This window comes from Rhipicephalus microplus, chromosome 6 (genome assembly GCF_043290135.1).
Source record: "Rhipicephalus microplus isolate Deutch F79 chromosome 6, USDA_Rmic, whole genome shotgun sequence".
NCBI classification, from domain to species: Eukaryota; Metazoa; Arthropoda; class Arachnida; order Ixodida; family Ixodidae; genus Rhipicephalus; species Rhipicephalus microplus.
In genome coordinates, this window is record NC_134705.1 from 177,628,684 (window position 1) to 177,651,766 (window position 23,083).

General features: G+C 48.8%; 2 protein-coding genes across 2 annotated transcripts in view; one reads left to right on the forward strand and one right to left on the reverse strand.

Annotated features, from left to right (window-relative positions):
* The window catches only part of LOC119167076 (L-2-hydroxyglutarate dehydrogenase), a 28,960-nt gene extending 23,585 nt beyond the window's left edge, over positions 1-5,375 (reverse strand). Inside the window, exons 1-5 of the mRNA XM_037418494.2 lie at positions 5,059-5,375; positions 4,616-4,752; positions 3,075-3,226; positions 1,796-1,927; positions 504-701 (exon numbers count right to left, since the gene is read on the reverse strand). Of these exons, the coding sequence (XP_037274391.2) occupies positions 504-701; positions 1,796-1,927; positions 3,075-3,226; positions 4,616-4,752; positions 5,059-5,198 (759 nt within the window). The 5' untranslated portion in view covers positions 5,199-5,375. The remainder of the gene's footprint in view (positions 1-503; positions 702-1,795; positions 1,928-3,074; positions 3,227-4,615; positions 4,753-5,058) is intronic.
* A 17-nt stretch (positions 5,376-5,392) lies between these two features.
* The window catches only part of LOC119168292 (E3 ubiquitin-protein ligase Trim9), a 279,442-nt gene continuing 261,751 nt past the window's right edge, over positions 5,393-23,083 (forward strand). Inside the window, exon 1 of the mRNA XM_075867132.1 lies at positions 5,393-6,344. Within this exon, the coding sequence (XP_075723247.1) occupies positions 5,514-6,344 (831 nt within the window). The 5' untranslated portion in view covers positions 5,393-5,513. The remainder of the gene's footprint in view (positions 6,345-23,083) is intronic.

The following is a 23,083-nucleotide window of genomic DNA, read 5'->3' on the forward strand; positions in this document are numbered from 1 at the left end:
CATCAAGGAATCAACGTGAATGAATTAAGGCTCAAAGCTCAAGCCCGTGCTTATGAACCAAAGAATGCATCATTGTAATAGCATGTCAAAATATTGGCATGTTCGAAGAGAAAAACACAGCAAAACAAAAGGGCTACTCAAGAATGAAAATGCTGTAGTCCTACAAAAGTCATACCATTATGAGGGCAAAGGGTTAACCACAGCAGCCTTAAATTTAGAATTATCAGTAATCTTGAAGACAGATCGGGGGAGGCGATTCACACTTGCCGACGTACGGGCGATGAATTGATTTTAAAAATGGTAGGTGGGGTAGGAATAGCAACGTCATGATGATAGCCGATGCGGGCAGATACGTATGTATGGTACAATATATGAGCGATTAATTCTGTCAGCAAGTGTTCTCCAAGTATCAAATGGCTTGTGCGCATTCAGTTGCTTGCCCAATAATAGCAATCTCTTATGTATATGTGTATTTGACTCTGCACAGACCCTCTCCACAGTACCTTCTTGTCGCTGACCACTCTCACAGGATGCGCGAGGCCCCCCGTCTTGGACCGGCTCTCGGCCACGGTCTCGATTGCGCGGACAGGGAAATTCAGGATGATGTCTCCCCCTTGGCTCAGGAAGTCCCGACCGTATGACTGCGTCACCTCACCCCAGTCTACGATACCCGTGTGCGGAGACCAGAGTGCCTGCAAGCCCTGCATGCCAAGGAGAGAACGCTCTTGACAGACCACCACTCGACACGAAAATTGAAACCTCGGGGCGTTCGCATTGTAGGATTACCCGGTACGCGTACGCACTCCTGGTTGGTTGTAAGTGGCGAACCTCCCCTTTAAGATATTTCAACCGAGTCTTAAAGTAAGCGTGAGAGCTCATTTGAGTTCCCAGCAGCTCGCGACATTGAACGGGGACACCATGTTACTTTCCACGAAAAAAGTAAGTATCTGTGATGTCACGGAAGATTTGCAGCGTGCACGCAATACCATAACCTGAACTCAAAAAGGGCTCTCGTTCCTCGTTCCAGAGGCACGGGCTGAATTTTCGGGGGGGAGGGCGAGGAGCACGGGCCGGGGTGCCCCAGCCTCATCCCTCTCACTCTGTTGCCAGGCTTTTCTCAAGGTGCGTCTAGCTGCTTGCTTCAGGAATTCTCTCATTTTCTTTCTGAGGGGACATGTTTCTAGCAGGTGTTAATCATAGCAAAGCACCCGCATCGTTTCATTCATCACTGTGCCCAAGGCGCCCGATTTGAAGACTGAACTCGTTTACGATATTAGGGAAACATTTCAAAGTCACGATAATATTGATCAGAATTAACAATCCCAGCATTAACTTTATGATACCCTCTATGATTTACCATTTATTTCCTGGATCACCTAACACAAAGCTACAAATCACAGTAAAAAAAGTCACAAACAAAATTTTGCTGTCAGGAGTCCTTTAAGTCTGATAAGGTGGTTCTAAAATTTGCTCAGAAGCACTAACACATTCAATATGAGCTATGCCACAACATGGTATCATTACATTTCGAGCTGACTTTAACTAAACTCATAACAACGTCTATGAAATGACACCACACAAGTCTGGTGCACAATTTCAAGAGGCATACTCAATGTCAGTGAGAAGTAACAGACAATAATGCCAGTGAAAATAATGTATAGGGGATGTTATTAACAACACCCCTACACTTTCACAGGCATTATTGTCTGGTATTTTTCATTAATATAGTGCCTACCAAAGAAATTAAGCACTTAAAAATTTACGCTCTCCTACATACTCTATGTCAGCAACATACCGTGCAGTTTGGCTCCACGCTCTTTATTTCTTTAGAATCCAACCTCTTCAAGTCTTTCACTCCATTCTTGATGGCCCTCTCTTCCAAGGCGTTCAGTCGTGGAATTTCCTCGGGTTCAACGGCCACAATAAGCTGCGAAAACGGAGGTTGCACATTGTACGCGCAAAACAACCAAAGCATACACAGCGGTATCTAAAACTGTGGCTAATATACAAAAGCCTGTTTGTAATGCTGAATGTGAAGAATGTCAGAACACCTTTCTGTCACTATGCCAAATTGATAACCCCAGTGCTGTCAAAGCAGTGCAGTATGGGCCAAAAGGCTGTAAATGAAAAGCTGCCTCACAACATGGGCTGTTAACGAAATGTTTTACATTCGCTACCTTGTGTGTGAGCAGTGTCAGTAACAGGAGTCAGCAACAGACAATGGAACACTGCTTCTTCCGATTTTCTTTCCAGGCTGCCTCATGCTAAAGCGCGGCCGCCTATGTGTACGACCTTCGCTAAGCAGTGCAAACATTCTATATTTACTCCTGTTTCCTTACTTTACTTGTACGCACAAGTTCTGCTACTGCAACTGGCTCTTTTGAGAGTTATACCTTCGGATTTTCTATTTTTGCATTCACAGCTGTTATATGCTCCCCCACTGAAGCAGGAGTAGGGTGGCTAGCAGGAGCACTAGGCAAATCTCGACATTTGGCTTGATTGAGATTACATAATGGGCGTGATCACATGTATTTTGCATTGTGTCTTTTCTCACTATCCCCATTTTGCCCACTGATTCTCACTACAGCAGGAACAACAGATGGCGAGGACACTGCTTTGAACCAGAAGCTGACAACGTTATTTTTGCTTGATGCTGGAAGCTGAGGATATTAGCGAGTGGACTCGAAGGAGAACGATGGGTTGACAGAAATACGTGCATGGAGAGGCGTTAGGTGACACGACTAGCAAGTGCCGCTGAATCGAAACGAAATGGTGCGTTGTTAAAAAACTTGAAGACACTTTAGTTTCACTTTTGAAAGCATAACACGATGGCACAATTCGGCCCCTTTGGTATTGCCTTCTTATGACTCTCTGGCGTGGCACCACATCGTGGTGGACACTTCAGCCGTGCCACAAGGAAAGGCATGTGTAACAGTGGCCATTGAAAGCTATCCTTAGAATGCCTATAAGAGGGGACACACAGAATACACTGCAGAAACCTCGAGAAATGGTTTTGATTTTAAATGTTGCACCGATACATGACCGAACAAGAAAAAAAAGGTACATTTCCTTACCTTTCCACATTTCTTGTACGGTATGTTGCGCTCATCGAAGTACTTGTACGACTTCTCCAGTCCTCGCACGCACAGTTTTGCTTTCAGTGATCCGGGGGCATAATAAATGCCGGCATGGATGACTCCACTGTTGTGTCCACTCTGATGAGCAGCTGTAGTGATCAAATAATAGCGAGAGTCAATTAAGCATGTAATCAGCTGAATTAGTGATGCCCCCTGTTCATGTTCGCTGACAGACAGCACAGCAGAGAGTGAGCTATATTACTGAGAACAGTGCCGGCAAATCTACACCAGCACTTGTCGAATTTAATGTTTGGCCGTCCGTTCTCGTTAACACTGTGACGAGGTAGATCGAGCACATAAACTATGCTTGTTCATTTGGCAAACTCTTTGCATTATGCTAGGGTGTAAGGCATCATTGAACAACTGCCAGCTTGCAATAACATCACATTCTATGTTACACCAACGGGTAAAAGAAGGGCGTCCCACACTCTCCGCCATGGCTACAAGTGGCACCGACTAACACTCCCAGGTTTAAGAGCACAGATGTAGCCAACTGAGTCAATGGTGGAACTACCGCCACCTGTAGCTGAATTGGTGGAGCAAGGGACGTGTTATTCGAAAGTTGCAGATTCGCTCCCTTCCAGAGGGTAATTGTCCTTTTGTGCCTCTATAACTTGTTTTCACATCTATATCGTAATTACTACAAAAAATTTCTCCTATATTCACCTTGGCTTCATTGTACACTAGTTCTCATTAATGCTGTGTCTGTAATTAGCCATGGTACACAGAGTGTGACTTAACATTCGGGTTAAAATAAATGTTTTAGCACTCTTTGGTAGGGGTGTGTGAATAGTGAATCTTATAATCCAATTGAATAAGAATCAAGTGGTGATGACACCGAATCAAATACAAGTAAATATCGAATACTGTTCGAACAGCGAGAGAACCATTTTCAAAGCAGTCCTACGCTTACAAGGTCACAATTTTTAAAACTTTTGATAAATATCCCAGAGAGTCCATTGCCAGCTGGATCATTCCGACGGGAATATCTTCAGCAGAAAATATTCCTCAGCTCCAAATCGATGAATCTCAAGCTAGAACATGGCAGAGTTTCTGCCCGAAACTGACAGATTGCCGGTGGATATTCACCCACTTCGAGCTGAATTATCGAAATAAAAGTATTTCAAGCGGGAAAATTTCCGGTTCAATAATCTAGCTGGGAATAGAACCATTTTCCATCTGGGATTTATCAATAGTAAGGCCAGTTTTGTGCTAGTTGAACAAAAGTAATGGTAAAAGAGCGAAGGCAGTTTTTTCGTATGCAGTAAAGTCGCGTAAAACTCCTTGAAATTCAGAGGTCATTCGAACGAATGTGTCACTCAGACAGTGGCTGATAAAAGCTATAGCCAATACACATAATCACCGAAACATATTGTTCGCGTGAAAACTGGTGTATCATTTCGATTACGCAGTAAATAGACCTGCAACTGCACGTCGAAGCGGAGAGCATCCCAGCTTACGAGAACTTAAACGCTCACCAAGTTTGTTTTCTTTTTCCACGATGGCCAGCTTGAGCTTCGGATGCCGCAAGGAGAGTTCCCTCGCTGTCGCCACTCCGACAATGCCGCCGCCGACGATGACTACGTCGTACTCTTGCTGAGCTTTCGCCGGGTCGCTGGAAAGTTGTGAACAAAACCGCACATCCCCGTTCAGCACTCCGCGAAGGCACAGATTACGCGAACTCAGAAATGCAGAACTTCGAACTGCGCACGTAATCAACATCATGTTCGTCCGCATGCGTCTTGAACCAAACACGTGCGCGATCACCCAGTCTCCTTACAATTTTTTATTTCACCTCTACGTACTTATCGGGCAATGATTATCAGTTTGCGCAATGACTTCATCGCCGCTCAGGTGCAAGCCGAGCGCATAAACGCGACCATCGCGCGCTCTGCGATGGCTCTAGTTCATATTGTCCTACCTGTATAAACACATGCATCTCGAATTTAGAACGATGCATTCCGATCGCAATAAACTTCGTGATGGCAGCGAGTGAACGTTTAAAACAGATGCCCCGTAAGACGCTCTACGCTTTAAGAGCCGCAAAATGGGCGCGGCCATGTTAGTGCGCGTTGCGATCGTACAATGTGAATGACTAATTTAAAGGGCGAAAGCAAACGTCAGTTGTAGCTTTCCTGGATTAAAGCATGCTCGTAACGCGCCACACTTGTTGCACACATATATGAGTGAATCGAACGCGCCCAAAAAAAGTCACGTGAACAATTTAGTCACGTGATGACGCGCGCGCGTGCGCACTGCGTTTGATGTCCCGGCGCGCCGCGTGCGATCTGTCCGCGAGAGCGTGCGTTCCCGCCCGCTCCTTCAGTTCTCTTCGAGCGCGCTTTCGGCATGCGTTTGTGATGGGCCTCTGCCGCCATGGAGGAGGAACTCAAATGTCCCGCGTGCAAGCATTTCTACTCCAATCCGGTGTTGCTTCCGTGCGCGCACTCGCTGTGCCTCAACTGTGCGTTGAACGCGCAGCAGCCGGCAAACGCGCCGACAGCTGCCCACGTCGCAAACTCGACGTCGTCTTCGGAAGACAGCGGCAACGGCAGCAACAGCGGCCTGGTCGGTTCGTCGTCTGAGATCGGCACCACAGCGGATTACCCCGATGGCGACAAGCTGAGCCTGCTCAGCGAGACGGACAGCGGCGTGGTGTGCACCAGCCGACCGAGTTCTTACGTGGGAACTCCGAATCTTCAGGGCGTTCTCTTCCCGCCGCTGCTTCACAGCGGCGTCGCCCTGCTGTCCCTCGCTTGTCCCGAGTGCCACAAGCTCGTGTACTTCGACGAGAATGGCGCACACAACTTGTCGCGCAACCGGGCCCTGCAGAACATCGTGGATAAGTACGGCGAGACGCGGCGCCTGCCCGTGGCCTGTCAGTTGTGCGAGGCCGATAGACCGCGGGAGGCATCGGTGATGTGCGACCAGTGTGAGGTGTTCTACTGCGACGTGTGTCGTGAAAACTGTCACCCGGCTCGCGGACCCCTGGCCAAGCACACGCTGCTCGAGCCTCAGCAGGGCAAGAAAGTCCTTCGCGCCCGCTCGCAGGGCGCTCGGGATTCCAAGTGCTCCGATCACGTCGACGAGGCGCTCAGCATGTACTGCATGGTGTGCAAGGTTGCGGCCTGCGTGCTCTGCCTCCAGGATGGAAGGCATGCCAGTCACGACGTCCAAGCCTTGGGATCCATGTGCAAGGCGCAAAAGGTGCGTGTCTTTTATCTACTTTTGCCGTGTATCGGGCACGGTTTCGCACGGTAAAGCGCGCTTGTAGGTCGTCATTTCAAAGAGTTTTTGACAGCTAGCTCGCCCGAAGACTCCGCCGCAAACAAACGAGCCAGCGGCATTTCCGTGCGCCACTCAAACGGTCATGAACGTTTGCTCGGCGACAACGACACGTGAGTCGGCCGTTGACATAAGCTCGCTTTCTTCCTTATGGCATCTTCGTCGAATTTCCGAGGTGACGGTTTGCGAATGCCCGCCGTATCTGTCGTGTATTTTTTTTTTTTTTTTTGCGGGCGCCGCTTTCTTTTGCTGTTGCCGCTACATAGCCGGCTGCAACCGGTTGAACGACATTTCGTGCCGGAACGGCGCCTCGGCAGCGAAAATTTTATTTTATTCCGTTCCCACGACGATTCCCGTCCGTTGCGACGGCACTTTCTTCGAGCTGTTTGTTGATGCCGCGTCTTTTTCCCGTCACAGAGCCGTAGTATATACGCGGATGCGGAATTGACCTTGGGTCCTTTTTTAAATTGTCGCGCCCGTTCCCGACAACGCGGCTTCGCCTGTTGCGTGCGTGCAGCGTAGTGCTACGCTCATTTGCCGAAAGTTTGGCCGCGTCGCCAAGGTCAGGGCACCATTTGGCTCACCGATTGGTGCCAAGATCTCGCGCGAAGGCCAGACTCGAACGTGGCAACCCGTATAAACACAAGAGTCGCGGCCATTCCGGATAGGCGAATCGTCCGGTGTCGCATCTGCTATGCGCCGAATGGGCTTGTTTGGTCTCGTTCGGGGCGTTCTGCATCGCTGGTGTCGCAGGGCGCGCACGGTGGCTGCAAGGGCCTCCCCTCCTTCCCTGGGCAGATGTTTCTGGCTCTGCGCGTTGTGGGAAGACGCGCTGGCAGCTGCCGGGCGTGTGGCACGACCTCCTCGTTCGCGCTTTTGTGCATTCAGCCGTGCGCGCGTTGCAGGTTTAGAACCCGAGTGCCACGTGCGAAGGAAGAGAGAGCGACAACCCCTGCAAGCGCTCTCATACAAATTGTCGCCGTCTGTACTTGCCGCTGTATGCAGGTCGTGTATGACGTCGGTGGGTCGAAGAGTCAAGCCCAAACTCCATAAGCGCGAAAATGCACGCGACAGCGACGAGCGACGCGACGTAGATCGGCGTCGCGCGATCAGTCGCTCGCGCAGGCAAACTCCATTCACGCGACGGCTTCGGCGAGCGAATTCCACTGTTGCTGGCATGAGGCCGTCAACTCGCACCAAGAAAACCGCGTAGCGAGCGGTTTCCAATTTAAAAATAAGATATATTGTTGTGTAATGAAACGGAAAGTGTTTATTATTGCCTTGCAGCATTTTTTATATGCGCATGCGTAATAAACATTGCGTTATTTCTTGTTGCGCATACGTGACTCGGGCAGGGTCACGTGCACCTATGTAGTCTTCGTCTTTTCCGGTTTTTCGCTATTGGCTGCTTGAGCCCAGCACTTCCGGGCGATGAGCGACGGTTTCCAAATCTGGAGAACCGAGCGATCGCGCGAAAACGAGCACGCGACACGTCGCGCGAACGCCCTGTTTCGTCGCTCATAGCGTCGCTCGTCGCTGTCGCGTGCATTTTCGCGCGTATGGAGTTTGGGCTTCACGTGCTGCAACAAGTTGGTAGCTTTCGCGGTGGGAGGAGGTTGTTTTATCGTTGTAGGTTGTGCGAAACGTTACTAGGACGAACCAGAATAGTTTATGTGAACTAAAAAAAAAAAACGTGTACATACCGTATTTTGTCGCATATAATCCGTCCACTCCCACAATTGTAACTCAAAAAGAAACGTTTGTAATTCGCACGCCCGTTTTTTACGAACCTTTTTTTGATGTTTTATAATGCGGGTTATGTGCGAGAAAATTATATAGACTTGGCAGTACGTGCTCTTCGCGTCTACTCTGATGAAAGCTTCGCGTTACCAGCAGTGATGGATCGTTGCCACTGATAAGCCTGATCTAATTGCTTGTTGAGATAGTTATGGTCGGCAAACGATTGGGCGCGCGGGGCAAATTCGATTGCGATTGAGACAGATACGGGGTCGCATTTCCGCACGCTTAAGCGGCGCTGGGGAAACCGGTCGCAATCGAGGAATTCCATCGCAATAGAAAGTGGTCCGTTGTTGGTCGGAGTCTTTTTCTGGCGTTTGATGAAATGATGATGAAATAAACATTCATTTTGAATTTTTCTGTGTAACTGCCATCCGCTTAAGCGGTCGCTAAAAAGCGTCGGCTCTGAAGATTGGCTGTCAAACGAAACGTTGTCTTTTCGAACCGTACTCGGAGACATTCGTCTTGTGTGTGTGTCAGCTCGGGAGTACTTGTAAAAAACTGAACGAATGGCGCAATTACTGTGCTAATGAACGACTACATTTGTAGTCATAATGATGATGAACGTACGAATAAATCAGTCAAATACTTGCACCAGTGTGTAGCCTGAGGTGTGCAGGGGGGGGGGGGGGTGGCATATTCCAGAAATTGTCAGTTTCTCTTGCGTATAATATTGATACGTGTATGGAACTGTCGCTTCGGCACAGCTGAAATGGCACCCGAAAGGAGGAAGACGACAACGTGGTTGTTGTGGGTCGGTCTCTCGAGCTTCCCCCGTTGGCCTGCATGACTGTGCGCTCTTTAAGCCGTTAGCAAGACCTGCTGTCGGTGAATAAATCTTCCCCGTAACAATATAAACTCACATATGCCTACGCATGCACGAACTTAAGCGAAAAAAAAAAATCGGTTTGCTCTTCATATCTCCTTGAAAACAAGAAACTAAGCAAAACGTAAAGTTGCTGTCCTCGTTTTCTCCATTTATTCTTATTATTTCTTGTTCAGTACGAACCTGCTACTAGCCCTACAACGTGTTTTGATCAGTAAGGTAAGAAAGAGAGAAGTCGGGCTTGAAGTCGGGTGCCATAAATGCCTTATAGAAATCGCTCGTAACCGAGGTAACATAAAGCACCCTGGGTCGTAAAACTTGTATTTTCGCACAACCCCGGAAAAGAGACGACTCGTTAACACGGTCGCATAAAAATAAAACGTGATTGAACGTATAGGCAGGTGGCGTAAATTTGTTGCTGTTTTTTTTTTTTGCACATAAGTTGCGGCCATGTTATGGAGCTTATCGCAGTACCTGCTTTTGTCTAGGAACCAGCTTTATTATTACAGCTAACAAAAAAAGGGGGGGGAGGGGGGGGGTTGGGCTTGATATGCAGCTAAAGCAATGAAAGCAATGTTGGTTTTATAACAGCACATAATTATTTTTTATGCAGGTGAAATGCTAAGAGTACCGTGGGCCTAGATTTAGATGGCCTGAATTTCCGGAGCCCTCCATGCTCTATTGCGCTTTTTGCGCCTCTCCTGATCATGCAACGTTTTTTACTTTTGGCCCCACCGCGGTGGTCTAATGGCTAAGGTACCCGGCTGCTGACCCGCAGGTCGCGGGTTCGAATCCCGGCTGCGGCGGCAGCATTTCCGGTGGAGGCGGAAATGTTGTAGGCCCGTGTGCTCAGATTTGGGTGCACGTTAAAGAACCCCAGGTGGTCTAAATGTCCGGAGCCCTCCACTACGGTGTCTCTCATAATCCTATGGTGGTTTTGGGACGTTAAACCCCACATATCAATCAAAATCATATGTTACTTTTGTTGGCTGGCTACGTCTTGGTCCACAGTCCTTCCGTTCTGGATTCAAACGACAGATTGCCTGTGATCACACCTCGTTCGGAAAGTTGTCGAAGGGTAGAGGCGTATCGCGAAGTCGATAGGCTTTTGTAAGAAAGCCACTGAAACATGAAAAAAAAAAGAGCAGGAGAAGAATTAAAACAGATCCATAAGCAGATACAGTGACACAGCGGTGGCACTATATTTGGAAACTATATAGGGCCCGGTTATGTGCAGGCGCACCTTCTGGGGTTTCGACCAGGAAAGAATGAGATTTTCTTGGAACAGTAGGGATTTTTATGGTTGATATCGGCGCTGTTATCTAGTGGGGTGCTTTTGCGCATACTGTATACTCACTTGGGAGGAGGTGCTTTGTTTTTTTTTTTCGTTTTGAAATTAAATGTCAGTTGTAAGTATACTACATCGATACTGTCGCTCTCCTGTCAGCTTTTTTTTTTTAGGTGCGAATCACCTTAATATTTCATCTTGCATAGGCGTAATAGCTGGGCGGGGCAAGGGGGTGGGAGCCCGCATCCCTCCACTGAGAAAAGTTAGTAGAGCTGAGCCCCCCCCCCCCCCCCCCCCACTTTCGACAGGGGTCACTCTTAGTGGCTTTCTTCGAGTTTTAAAGGGACACACTAAAGGCCAACTCGATCTTTCGCTTATTAGTAGAGTACAATTTCCCAATCCCGATAACAATAGGTTTCGAAGGTGCCTACTGGGTCCTACGTAGCATTTAATAGTTGCAGACGAAGTACATTGTCGTCTGTGGTTGCCATAGGCCCAGCGTACGAAGTTTCGGGTTTCATCAAGCCACTATCGCGAAAACAAAAATAATACATTTTGAAACGTATGACGTCACGCGCGGACATTTGAGCGCGTAATTTAAAAACGAAACTGCAACCTTTGATTTTCTCCGCTAATTTGTGATAGTGGAACATATGGCGTTAGAGTTCTTAAGGGTACAGTGGATCAATCAAGACCAAGTTTTAGTTTCTCTGTATTGTTTCTTTAAGCTAATTGGGAGGCGGTCTTCGTATTAACTTTATGGAAACTATCTGCCAACACGGGCCCGTGCGAGAGAATTCGGCGACGTTCCCTTTTGAGGATCATCTCCGCTCGTTGATTTCTCGAGGGGCTCTTCGTCGGTGCGCTAATCAATGTGCCCGCTTTTGTTTTCGCGCGCCCTCCCGAAGTTTCGGCGAATGTAAACAAAGCATGGCACGCCGTTAAGAGTGGCGAGCGGGAACCTTCGAGTTTGCGGGCGCGCGGCTAAATTTAGCGCTCTCGCCCCCCCTTACCGCGTATCACATACAAGCGGTTCTTTAAAAACGGCTGCCGGACGCGAAGGCGGGTCTTTCGGACAGGGTGCGTTGCGTGAAGCAGGCTATAGGGTTACGTAAAGGCGCGCGTAATAATCGCGCTCGTTTCCGCGCGCGTCGACGCTGTAGTATAATATACGCGGAACCGGCGAAAGTGGCGCCCTCGGGCGCGTGAAATTCGAGCGAAAAATGAAGCACCCTCTGTCGGTGGGGTATAGGCTCTGTTTCTGCGCTAATGCTCAGTGTCGTTTGCATTGTGTTCTGGTCGCAAGGACCTCTACGAGAGGGCAGCGGGTTAGCGCTGCGTTTGAAGAAGCCTTGCCGCCCCTTTACTCCGGACGGGGAACTGTATACACCCAGAGGAGGCAGTTACGGATAACTGAAATAGTCGGATATTTATAGCCAACGTTTACTGATGGCTTCTCGGGTTAAAAATTATACGCTCTGTCGGCGGTTGTGGAGCTCGGTGGTGGTATTGAGAGGAAGGGAGGGGGGGGGGGGGGCGTTGACTCGGCATGGTTGGCTCTTCGAAAGGATTCGTTTTATTGCGTTTTGAGAAAAGCTGTTCGCCGTTACTGTTAATGCCCGTATTCTGCGTATGGAGACCCATAGTCGTTTATTGCACGTGTTGCGGACAAATGACTTTGTGTGTGTGTGTTCCAAAGAGCACCAACACGCTAAGATCTTGAATATAACGCGCCGGTTATGTGAATCGCTTCTGACTCTCGCGTAATTTGTTGTTTTTGTCGTCGTTTAATTTTTCAACATTAATTGTAGTTAACCGCAGTTACAGTATTACGCGGTGCAGTTTGCGAAAGCTGGCAAACTAAAACTGACTTCTCTTGCTGTTGTTGTGGTTCAGGTGAAGGTTACGTTTTCTTCCGGCATGCGTTGTCTTGGAGCCACGCCAATTATTTATGATTATTTTTTAATGTCCACTGGAAGCCTCCTTGAATGACATTCAATTTACTGCATATAACGCGCGATATGTCTCCATATTATGACTATAGCGCCTAGAATATATATGCCTGCTTGCTGCCGTCCTCGGCTGTGCCTCCTTGCCCTTCCTAACCATTCCGTTGCTCGGGGTCGGTAACCTTTTGAGGCTGAGGGACCAGCTGAATGAAGCCCACACTACAGGGGGCAGGACGGGAAATCGTGAAGGGGGGTATGGTGTCGTCTTTGCGACAGACAGACAGACAGACAGACAGACAGACAGACAGACAGACAGACAGACAGACGGACGGACAGCCGGACGGACAGCCGGACGGACAGCCGGACGGACCTACAGACAGACAGACAGACAGACAGACAGACAGACAGACAGACAGACAGACAGACAGACAGACAGACAGACAGACAAAAACCTATAGTTGCGGGCAAAGAGGCGTAGGCAGAATGCACAAAGCTGTATTAGAAATCATGTTTATTTTCAGGGTGCAATCAAACATAGGCCGCGTGCAAGAATCCCAACTTTAGATCAAAACTTTCATGTCGGCGGCCTTCACGTACGGCTTGCATAAGGTAACGGAGGCGACTGTTTGACGACGTGCTGCGGGCAACGCTGTGTACAGAAAACTTTCGGAAGCGGGGGAGGGGAGGAGATTGGCGGTTGCAAGGTTTCCCTTCAGGGGGGGGGGGGGGGGGGAGTGAAGGTTGATTGCAGCGCCCGCCCCCTTCCTGTTATGTCAACGTATGGGGCTGACTTCGCGCCCCCTCCCTGAAACGCAGGCTTCGCCACCCCCCTCTCTCAGATGTATTGGGGTGGGGGGCACTTTGAGGGTGCCCCCCCCCCCCACACGTACACACGCCTGTGGGAACGGAGGTTATCTATGCAATCGAATTAGGAAAAAAAAACTATGGAGCAGATAATGGCTTTCGTCTTATAGAGTCACCTTAGGCGAATGCATAAGAGACGCGAATTTTTGTGTCCCGTCTACCACGTTTAGCTTCATTGTCATTAACGCACGCCAATTAGCTTGCCTCACCATATTTCTCTTTTTTCATATCATTACGTGGCCCGCCCAGGTCCATTGCTTTAGCTTAATGTTGCGCCGCAAAAAAAAAAGAAAAAAAAAACGGCTTCTCTAACAGTGCAAACTGTTTTTTTTTTTAAGGGTGTGGTGACAGCGTGACTTGAAGGGCTAATGAGGTGCGTCCTCTCGAATGCGGATGGCCGTGTCTATAGCATACGGGAAGAACGCGGCCGTACCACGTGACGCCTCCGTACGTATACAGTGCACGCCAACCCAGCGCGCTGTGCAGTGCTGTGCATCGGTGCTTCGCGTTCCTGGCGTGCTGCACTGCGGCCAGGCATTCCCGCCAGCGCGGCGTGGACGGCCGAGATATGAGCCTATTTTTACTCGCGCGGCCCCGGGGCCCGCTGTTGGTGAGAAGCCGCAAGGTGCAGCCGCACTATGTACTGCCAGGCACTCCCGGGTCCGGAGGCAGAGGAGGTAAGAAGGGGAGGGGAGACATCTACGTAATTCCGACCTCCCCCCGAATGATCGCCGGGTGAAAACACGTACGTGCCGTTCCACTGACGGGGCAATGCGCTGTGAGGGGAATTCCATGCGGGTCGTATCGGGATCCGAGTCGTAGCCTCTCCCATTTATCTGGAAGGGAGATAGTCTGTCGGTAGCGGCGTATTATATTTGTTTAGAGAATACCGGGGGCTCATAGCTGAGTTCATGTATAGGAGTGGTATCGGGGGCCAATCGCAAGCGTTTTTTTACAAACAGCGAAATAGCAATGAATAGTCGAAAGAAGTAGCCAATGCCCACCACGTACGCACACTACACATAATTAAATGTACCCGTGTAATTCGTATACATACACGTGTACATATAACTGTTTGTAATGAGTAGTATCTTTAGGGCAGGACTAAATGCCAATTCATAATTAGGGTTAGTACTACGCACGTACGTAACTATATGGACCTATGCGTACATTCGTAGGTCTACATGCAACAATAATAGCACGTGGGAGGCGACATACACCGCCGAGGTGAGTAATATCATAGCCGGAATTTCTGTTTCGGGCGAAGAAGAAGGGGGGGGGGGGGGGATGGGCTTGATGACGACGCTTTACGTATATTCGCGCGCGGGCGTTTATATGTGCTGTGTGCGTGCATTGACACACATACAAATTGAAAAAAAAAATTGAATGGGGCGGGGATCAACGAGGTATGATACCCAGCACGTACTTACTTAGGGGGATTTGCCAAGAATGCAACGTAGAGACTGTTAAATGTTATTTTAGGTAAGCTATGAAATTGAAAACCAAAAATAAAGAAACGAAATGGCAATTATACGGTAAAATGTTCAATTTAACTACAAGTAATATGCTTTTTGAGCCTGTATTCCAGACTGGCCGTAATTAACTATGCCATCCTTCGTCATTATTCGGAGAAGCGTTTTACCCGCTGCACACCTGCAAGAAATTTTGGGGAATTTTTTTTTTCGAGGCTGTGGCCGACGACAATGAAGGATTACGGCTGAAACTTTTTAAATGGGTTGGAACATCCGACGACTCACTCGTTACGTAATTCGCGTCGTGGGACGCCTAAGTGTTCCCGTGCTGTTCTTAAACGCTTTGTTAGTCATATTAACGCGATTCCTTTCCCGACATCAAGCCCGTGTAAGAACAGTTTGAAACGGAGTTTCAAACCACCGTAAATTTTTTTTTTCGCATAATGATCAGTTACGACAATAGTTCACCTTTTTTTTATTATTCAAGTAACGAGGTAGGAAATACAGAATCCGCCTCAGCGAGATCCTCCACGCCTTCGTTTTTTTTTTTTCCCGCAACGTCATTTCTCGCGCGTAAAACGACACTTTTCTGTCGATGACTCGGCGATCTTCTTCATTCGAGACTGTTCCGGTAGTTTGTGTGTATGTGTGCCGACGGCTGGCTGGTGGAGCCGCAAAGCCGCTCCAAATCCCTGCGATCATGGCGGGGGATCACCCTCCTCGCCCGGCTCTGTTTGCAATGGATGGGCTTCACCGTCGCACACTCCAGTGCCGTCCTTCAGTGTATTTACATGGGCTTCAGAGGCGCCGATGGCAGAAAAAAAAAGTTGATCGCACGCTTGTCTTGTCCTGCGGTCGAGTTTGTGAAGGGCCGACTGAAGAATAAGCTAAAATAAAAGCGTCACATCCACGAAGTTGGTGATAATTAGTCGGCGAAACAGTGTGATTGTTCGGTGTTACTGTAAATAATCACCCGTAACATTGACCACTCACGCACGTGAATTAGTGACAGAGCGGTGTACAGTTATATGTACAAGGTGTATTGGTCATGAACGGTACGTTGCGTTGAGTTGTGAATTTAAGGGTTTTTTTCCTTCCTTATTACTGCTTAGTGGTATCGGATCTATGTCCTGGTCGGCAGCTTAGAAGTGTGGCAGCTTGGGCTAGTTGGTATGGCATGACGATAGTTATAGCGCGAGAACAAAACGACGACACAGAGCGCTCGTGTCTTTCGTGTCCTCACTCGTTGTACGTGATAATCATCATCATCATCATCATCATCAGTGCCATTGTGATGACGGCTACGGCGCATGCCAACGCCGCCAACGGACAAGCCTCGAGCTTAAGCACCATCGCCCCCCCCCCCCCCCCCCAAATTTCTGTCGTTCTAGCGAATTTTCTCACGACAGTTCAGGGTAGACACCTTCAAATGGCAGTTATAGAACCCGTGATGGCGGTGTAAATTTCAGGAGCCCTCCACTGTGGCATATCCCTCTTAATCATATCGTGGTTTTGGGAAGTAAAACATTCAATCTTAAAGAAAATTAACATGGCACGTGGAATGGGTAATGATAGATAACATAGCATGTAACGAATTCGGGGGGGGGGGGGGGGGCGCCGCGTTTAGGTTTCCGCATTGATTCGCACCTTGACGTCATCGGCATTTACAGGGAATTTCATAATTGAGTGTTCCGAGGGTGTTGCGGACTCGACACGAGCAGCGTAAAGAAATATAATTAAGCCAACGTAGGCCTAAATAAATGAAAAATAACGGGTGCCGTGGTCTATTTCTTTCTAATAACACATCAAGCAGCACCACGTGTCACACGACACGCCCATGTATTATGCAACGCGTTCTAGCCTTACATAACGCGTAGTTGTTAGTGCGAATGACGAGCCATGGCCCTCGCCGACCACCTGTTTCTGTAACAGGTTGTAACGTGTTACGTAACACGTATAGGCGTTGACGTACGTGGCGAGGCGGGCTTTACACCAACCGCGTGGTTCGTCTGCAACGCGTTATAGCGTTGCGTAACGCTCGTGGCGTCGACGTAAATTGCGAGCTGAGGTCGCCACCGCCGAAGAGCCAACAGCCGCGTGGATGGGTACATATTTTCAGCCGCCCAATTTGTACTCGAGATAGGATCTAGGGTGCACCTCGTCTCTCTCTCTCTCCATCTCTCTTTCTTTCTTTTCTTTTTCTTTTAACCCCGCTACGATGGCCCCCAATACCGGTTTCACGGTCGCCGTTCGCCCTCTCTTCCGGTGGACACTGCCGGTGGCTCGCCGTTGGGACGCGCGTTGGCCCCCAAGCATGCCTCGTTGTTGGGCTGCCGATTATTTGCACGGCGAGGTATGGGCATTGGACGTGATCGAATGGCCCTTTTGTGAAACTGCTACGAAGTTTTGACCCGCTGGCGAAAACTCACACCGCCCCATTATGCATCTTCCGCCACAATGTATCATAAATTACGGTGCTGGGCTGCCGATTCGGCAGCCCAGCACCCAGGTCGTGGTTTCGGTCTGGGCTCCGGTTTTCGCATTTAGACGGAGGCGAAATACCAGATGCCCGTGTACTATGTGATGATATTGTTCGTTAAAGAAAAAGAGCCTAAATTTCCAAACACCTTTGTACTATGGCATCCCTGATAACCATATCGTGGTTCTGAGACCGCCGATTTTATAAAAATATTATATTATTATTACTACCACGAAGTTCTTTCCAGTATAATTAAGCTGTGATGCTCTCGGTAGATCTGTGTGAATGTTCGGCTAGTATTATTGTGGTGTCCAGTTTGCTTGTTTTTGTTTAGTTTTTTTGTAGTTTCGGTGAGTATTTTCAGTACGCAGTTTGCTTGTTTTTTTTTTTCGTAGTTCGCTTTTCTTTTTTTGTGTGTGTGCATGCTCAAGACTAATTTAGCTCGGAGTTGACGCCTGCCTAATTCTTCCTGTGTTTTGCTGTGGTTCCACCACGGAGCCACGCCCGGGACCCCAGCATTTGGGCTCAGACTCCGATGAGGCGCTCGTACTACTTACTGAACATCTCACTTCTTGAAACCGTGCTCAGCAGGTCCTTGATATAGCACCCATCTTGTGGCACCGCCGTAATTTATGGTACATACACATATTTTCCGCCTCGATACAGCGCGTTATGTTAGGCCCGTTTTTCAGTCGTGGTGCATCCAACCATCTGAGGACGCTTTGGCGAAGCAGCCGAGAAAAGGAGCCGACGACCCGTTTAACGGGCGCGGAGGCACACGAGAAACTGTCGCCTAGTCGGAGCACAACATCGTCGAGGTCTAGGCTCCGAGATTATTGGACTCTTAATAGCCGTAATCTTAAGATAGGCAACATTCAAGCCCTGCGAGGCCGGGGACTTCCTACACGCCGGGTATATAAATAAGTTATTTCTCTCTCTCTCCTTCTCTCTCTCTCCAACCGTCTAAACTCACTGTTCAAAGCTAAGACAACGTCACCACTCCTGGCGCTCTTTGGCCACCCGTGACCTTTGCGCCACAAAACTCGAATCTTTTTTTTGTGTGGTTGTTTGTTCTTTATTGCTCCCAGTAATCGGACATTGGCCGAGCAAACGCGCGCGTGGCTGTTTACGTTCCCCCCGGCTCTCCTCGTGCATTCTCCAATCCATGTATATAGATAGACGCGTCGATAAAACGCCGTTTGCATATACCGAAAAATCTGTTTGACCCGCGTATGTACGCGCACGGGCCGCGCTTTCCTGCCTCCAACGCGTTGCTGCCGTGCCAGTTAAAAGCGCTCTGCAGTGGTCGCCCCCTTTTTCTTATCCGTTATCTTCCTTCGGGCGAATCCGCTTTATCTGCGGCTTCTCGACCGTGACGAGGCTTTTAGACAGGGCGGCGGCGTCCACTTGTCGGTCGCTCCAAGGTCCACTTGTTCTCAAGCGGGAAAACTTCTTTCAGGACGTATAGTGTGGCTGGTTCGCCCACATTTCCGAGCAATGACGTGCTGTGATACAGTCTGTTGAAACCTGAGAACCTGCATCGGGGGCGTAGGGTGCTCGGCTGCTGACGCGAAGGTCGCCGGTTCGATTCCGGCAGAGGCGAAATGGTATAGAGGTCCGTGTGCTGCGCGAGTTCAGCGCGCACGTTTGAGCTATAGAACACCGGATGGTCGAAATTCCCGGAGCCCACCCAGCTCGACGGCGTCTCGCATTATCACATCGGGGTTTCGGGACGTAAAACTCCACATATTATTGAGATCTAAGAGAGAGAGAGAGAGAGAGAGAGAGAGTTTATGCTTGAAGCCCGTGTACTTTGATTTAGGGTGCAGGTTAGAGAACCCCAGGTGGACGAAATTTCTGGAGCCCTCCACTACGGCGTCTCTCATGATCATATCGGGGTTTCGCTAATCAAAGTGGACGTTGGGCCAGTCGGTGTGATTCGTGATCGATGTATACTGCGTCGTGGACAACACGGACGACAAGCACGGACAAGCTACGCCTGCCCTTGTCTGCTTGTCGTCGAAGTTGTTCTCGACTGCGCAATATATACATCGATCCCGGTTCTCCGACATTGAGCACCGACAGATAGGGAGAGAGAATTTATTCTTAAAAGGCAGAGAGGATGGCCTCATAGAGTTTCCGATAAGTGCGCTAGAGGCAACTCTGGCGCTAGTGTCTATGGGAGCTGCAACGCATGGCACTTCATCGAGCGTGGGAACTTTGGGTAGTACACGGATTTGTCTAATCTTTGGATCTGTCTTGACTTTACGATCCGTTTGACTTCGCGTGGCTTGAAGCTGTTTTGTCACGAAGCAGTAATCGGCAAATATTCGGCAGTTATGCTTCAGCACGTACACCTTTTAAAATCGGTGACGAAGTTCAAAGCGGTTTGTTCTTCAATTCGAAACAAAGCCAAAACGCATCAATAAACGAAGCCACAAGTGCGATTTGAGAAAGCAACTCCGTGTACGATCATTCCCATGGTCTCTGAGCGATCGTAGCGCCAGAGTCCCCCCCCCCCCCCCCCAGGTTAATTTTAGGAAACTCTATATATAGTATGGTTGGTTTGAGCTTCTGTGTTATGGCCTGCTACACTGCAGAATAATTGCCATAGCGCAATACCGAGTACTACGAAATGAAGAGACACACGATGTGTGAACTGTGTCTGCTTCGTCCTGGTCCATCAGTTTCGTGTTGTATACCAATTATCACGACATACCAACTGGCCCAATCCGCCGCCCATCTATGCTACTCTGCACAGGGGAAAAGGTAGGAGAAGTATAGTGACGATGGTGACGCCGACACATATAGGCGATGCGTACGTACAACAACAACAACATCAACAACAACAACAACGACGACAACAACAACAACAACAACGATGACGACGACGACGACAACAACAACAACAGCAGCAACAACAACAACAACCTATCACGCAATAGTTTTCTTGGTCCAGGACTCATCGGAATGTCTATAGATGTCCTTGTACAAATTGGGGATGCTGTCATGGTCGGTTGTTCCGGGCGATAGACTAGTTTGTGACACACCGTATGCGAAGAAAAAAAAAATTGGCAGATCCCACGGACAGTGGGAATCGATGATATGTGAAGCATAAATGAGAAATGTTGATATGTCACTTTAAAATCAGCACAACGTTACGAGGTGGAGATAAATGATGCCGTACATGACTTCTATGTCATGAATAACAAGTTGGGATGTGTCGTTTACATTCGTCATCTATTCACGTCACGTGATACCAAATTTAGTATATGTGGAGTTGGGGAAACAGCCGCGATCACGCTGTGAGCGTGATATGTTGTCACGTTTTTACATGACACGCGTGTCAGGGCTATCATGTTTGCACCAGTCATAGATTTCGTCATCCATTCACGTCCCGTAATACCAAGTTTGGTATAAGTGAAGCTAGCGAAACGGCCGCGAGCGCATTATGAGCGTGGCATGTAGTCATGCTGTTACATGACATGCATTTCATGATTTTCATGTTAGGGTCTGTCGCTTTTGTTCGCCATACAATGATGTCACACCATACCAGTCTTGCAACGTGCCATCTGAACGAAACCACCGCGAGAGCAGCAGGACCATGAAATGTAAATCATGACATTCATGACATGCATGCCATCATTTTCGTGTTATGACTAGTCAGATATATTCTTCATACAGTCATGTTATGCCATACCAAGTTTGGTATCGATACCATTATCGGAACGGCCAGGAGAGCTAAAAGTCGTAGGCGGCTAGATAGATAGATGAATACGCTAGATAGATAGATAAATACACGGACACACACGGAGCCAGAAGCTGGCCAGAAGTACGAAAATTAGACAAATGTGTGTACTACCCATCATTCCCATGCTCGCCGAAGCGCCGTGTGTTGCAGCTCCCAAAGGCACTAGCGCCAGAGTTCCCTCTAGTGTATATTGAGAAACTCTATGCCTATAAATTGGGGTGCTTGTAGTCTCACCCCGCTAAATACCGCCGGACAGTTACAATAAATTTTTCACGCACTCCGCCCCCCGGAACTTCAGCGCGCCTACTCCGCAGAAGTGTCGCTCCATGGATAAGGTTTCCGTCGTGACTAAATGTAATTTACGCTGCCAATGTAAATACTGCGCTATGTTTAGAAATAAAAGCTGGTCTTTCTTACTCGAAATATCATCTTTGGCCGAGTAGTGGTCTTGCAATACGTACTGAAGTCTGCCAGTAAGTTGAAATTTTCCTACCGAAAACCAGAGACGTGATAGGGGTTTGAATTTTAGGCACTTACCCGACAGACGTACGAGGCGCATGATATGACGTAAACTTGAAAAGAACGACGATGATAATTCTCTAAACACAGAATTCGCAAGGGACGGCTCAGTGCTCTCCCATAGTTGAGTACGAAGTACTCGAAATCGTTAAACATGTTTTCTAAACACACATCATCAAGGGTTTGTCGTAAAACACTTTTTCTAAACACACATGCCTGATACTATATACATATACTTTTAGCGGGACGGCTCAGTGCTCTCCCATAGTTGAGTACGAAGTATACTCCAAATCGTTAAACACTTTTTTTTTCCCTAAACACAGCTCCGCTGGCACCCGTACTCCTGTCACATTTTTTTTTTTTTGTGTGTGTGATGGCATCCGAACCATTCACTTCGTGGATATGCGTGGCTGTATCCCCGTCACGACGTCGCGAACTCGTTCGCGCCGTAATTTTTGTCAACTCGGCCTCATCAAGCGTTCTCTGAGGTGAACAGCCACTGCTGAGGAGGACTTGAGTTTCTTCTTAGCTTTTAACTTTCTATCGGTCTGTCGGTCCGTCTTTATAAAGACGGCCACGATCTCTTCGCGTGCTCGTCTGATCAGATTATGTACCGCCACGGTGTGCGCATGCGCGTATGCCCACAGAGCGCGTCATTGGACCTTCTTACATAAAGACACATGATTGCTGGCCTTTGGGCGTCCTTAAGTTTTATCGTATTGAGGAACACTATAGTGGAGGGCTTTCGAAATTTTTACCACACGGTGTTCTTCAAAGGGCTTCTAAAACTACGTGCACGCACCTCAAGAGATTTCGCCTCAATCGAAATGCGACCGGTATTCGAACCCGTGACCTTTGGGTTAAGCAGTCGAGTGCCGTGACCGATCGTGGTGTGGCGGCTAGGCGTATAGACCGAAAGAGAATCTCCAAGCGAGGCGTTACCGCAAGCAAGGCTCTTCGATAGCTTTCCTATAAATGCATTGAAGTACCCCTGCGCAAGTCTATTTCGGCAGCGCGAGATGCTTGCTTCATCCAAGATGCGTCTGTCTGCCTATATACGTCTAGTGCGGTGAATTTAGGGCACGCACGTCCACCTGGCGACGCGACTTTCACATCTTCGAGCTTGGCGGCTATATAGCTGTTTCAGACAATGCGACCCACTGACTTTCGACCTTTGACTGAGAGAGTGAGGAAGATAAGATGCCTCTGGGGATCTAAATGATTAGTGGCTCGCGCAGAAATCGGGGGCTCCCGTTCCCGCCCGTACGAACGTTCGTCTCGATAATGTTTTTTTTTTCTTTTTTTTAAGGGAGAGAAAAAAGAGTTCACGCTAGATTGCGCTCGCGAACGGGCTTCCAGCACTATCGAGAGCTTCTGCATGCAGCCGGGCGTGTCTTTTTGATTGGCAGCGCACCCCCGTGGTGGAGGTGGTGATGCCGTTCGCGGATCCACCACCCGGTGCAATTTTCTCGGAGCCATCAACGGGTCGGCGGAGAGTGAGTGTTTTCGAGAGTGTGTACACGTCTGACCCCCCTCTCTCTTTTTCGCACACGCATATAACCCCCCTCCCCGAGTCATCTACGTTGTTCGCGCACATACAAACGCACACTGGAGCGCCCTGCTGTAGGTGCGGAGATAAAGGCGGCTGTTACGCCCCCTTGCACACATCGCGTTCGCACTTATCGCGTGGCGAGCTACAGCCGCGCCGCCAAACGG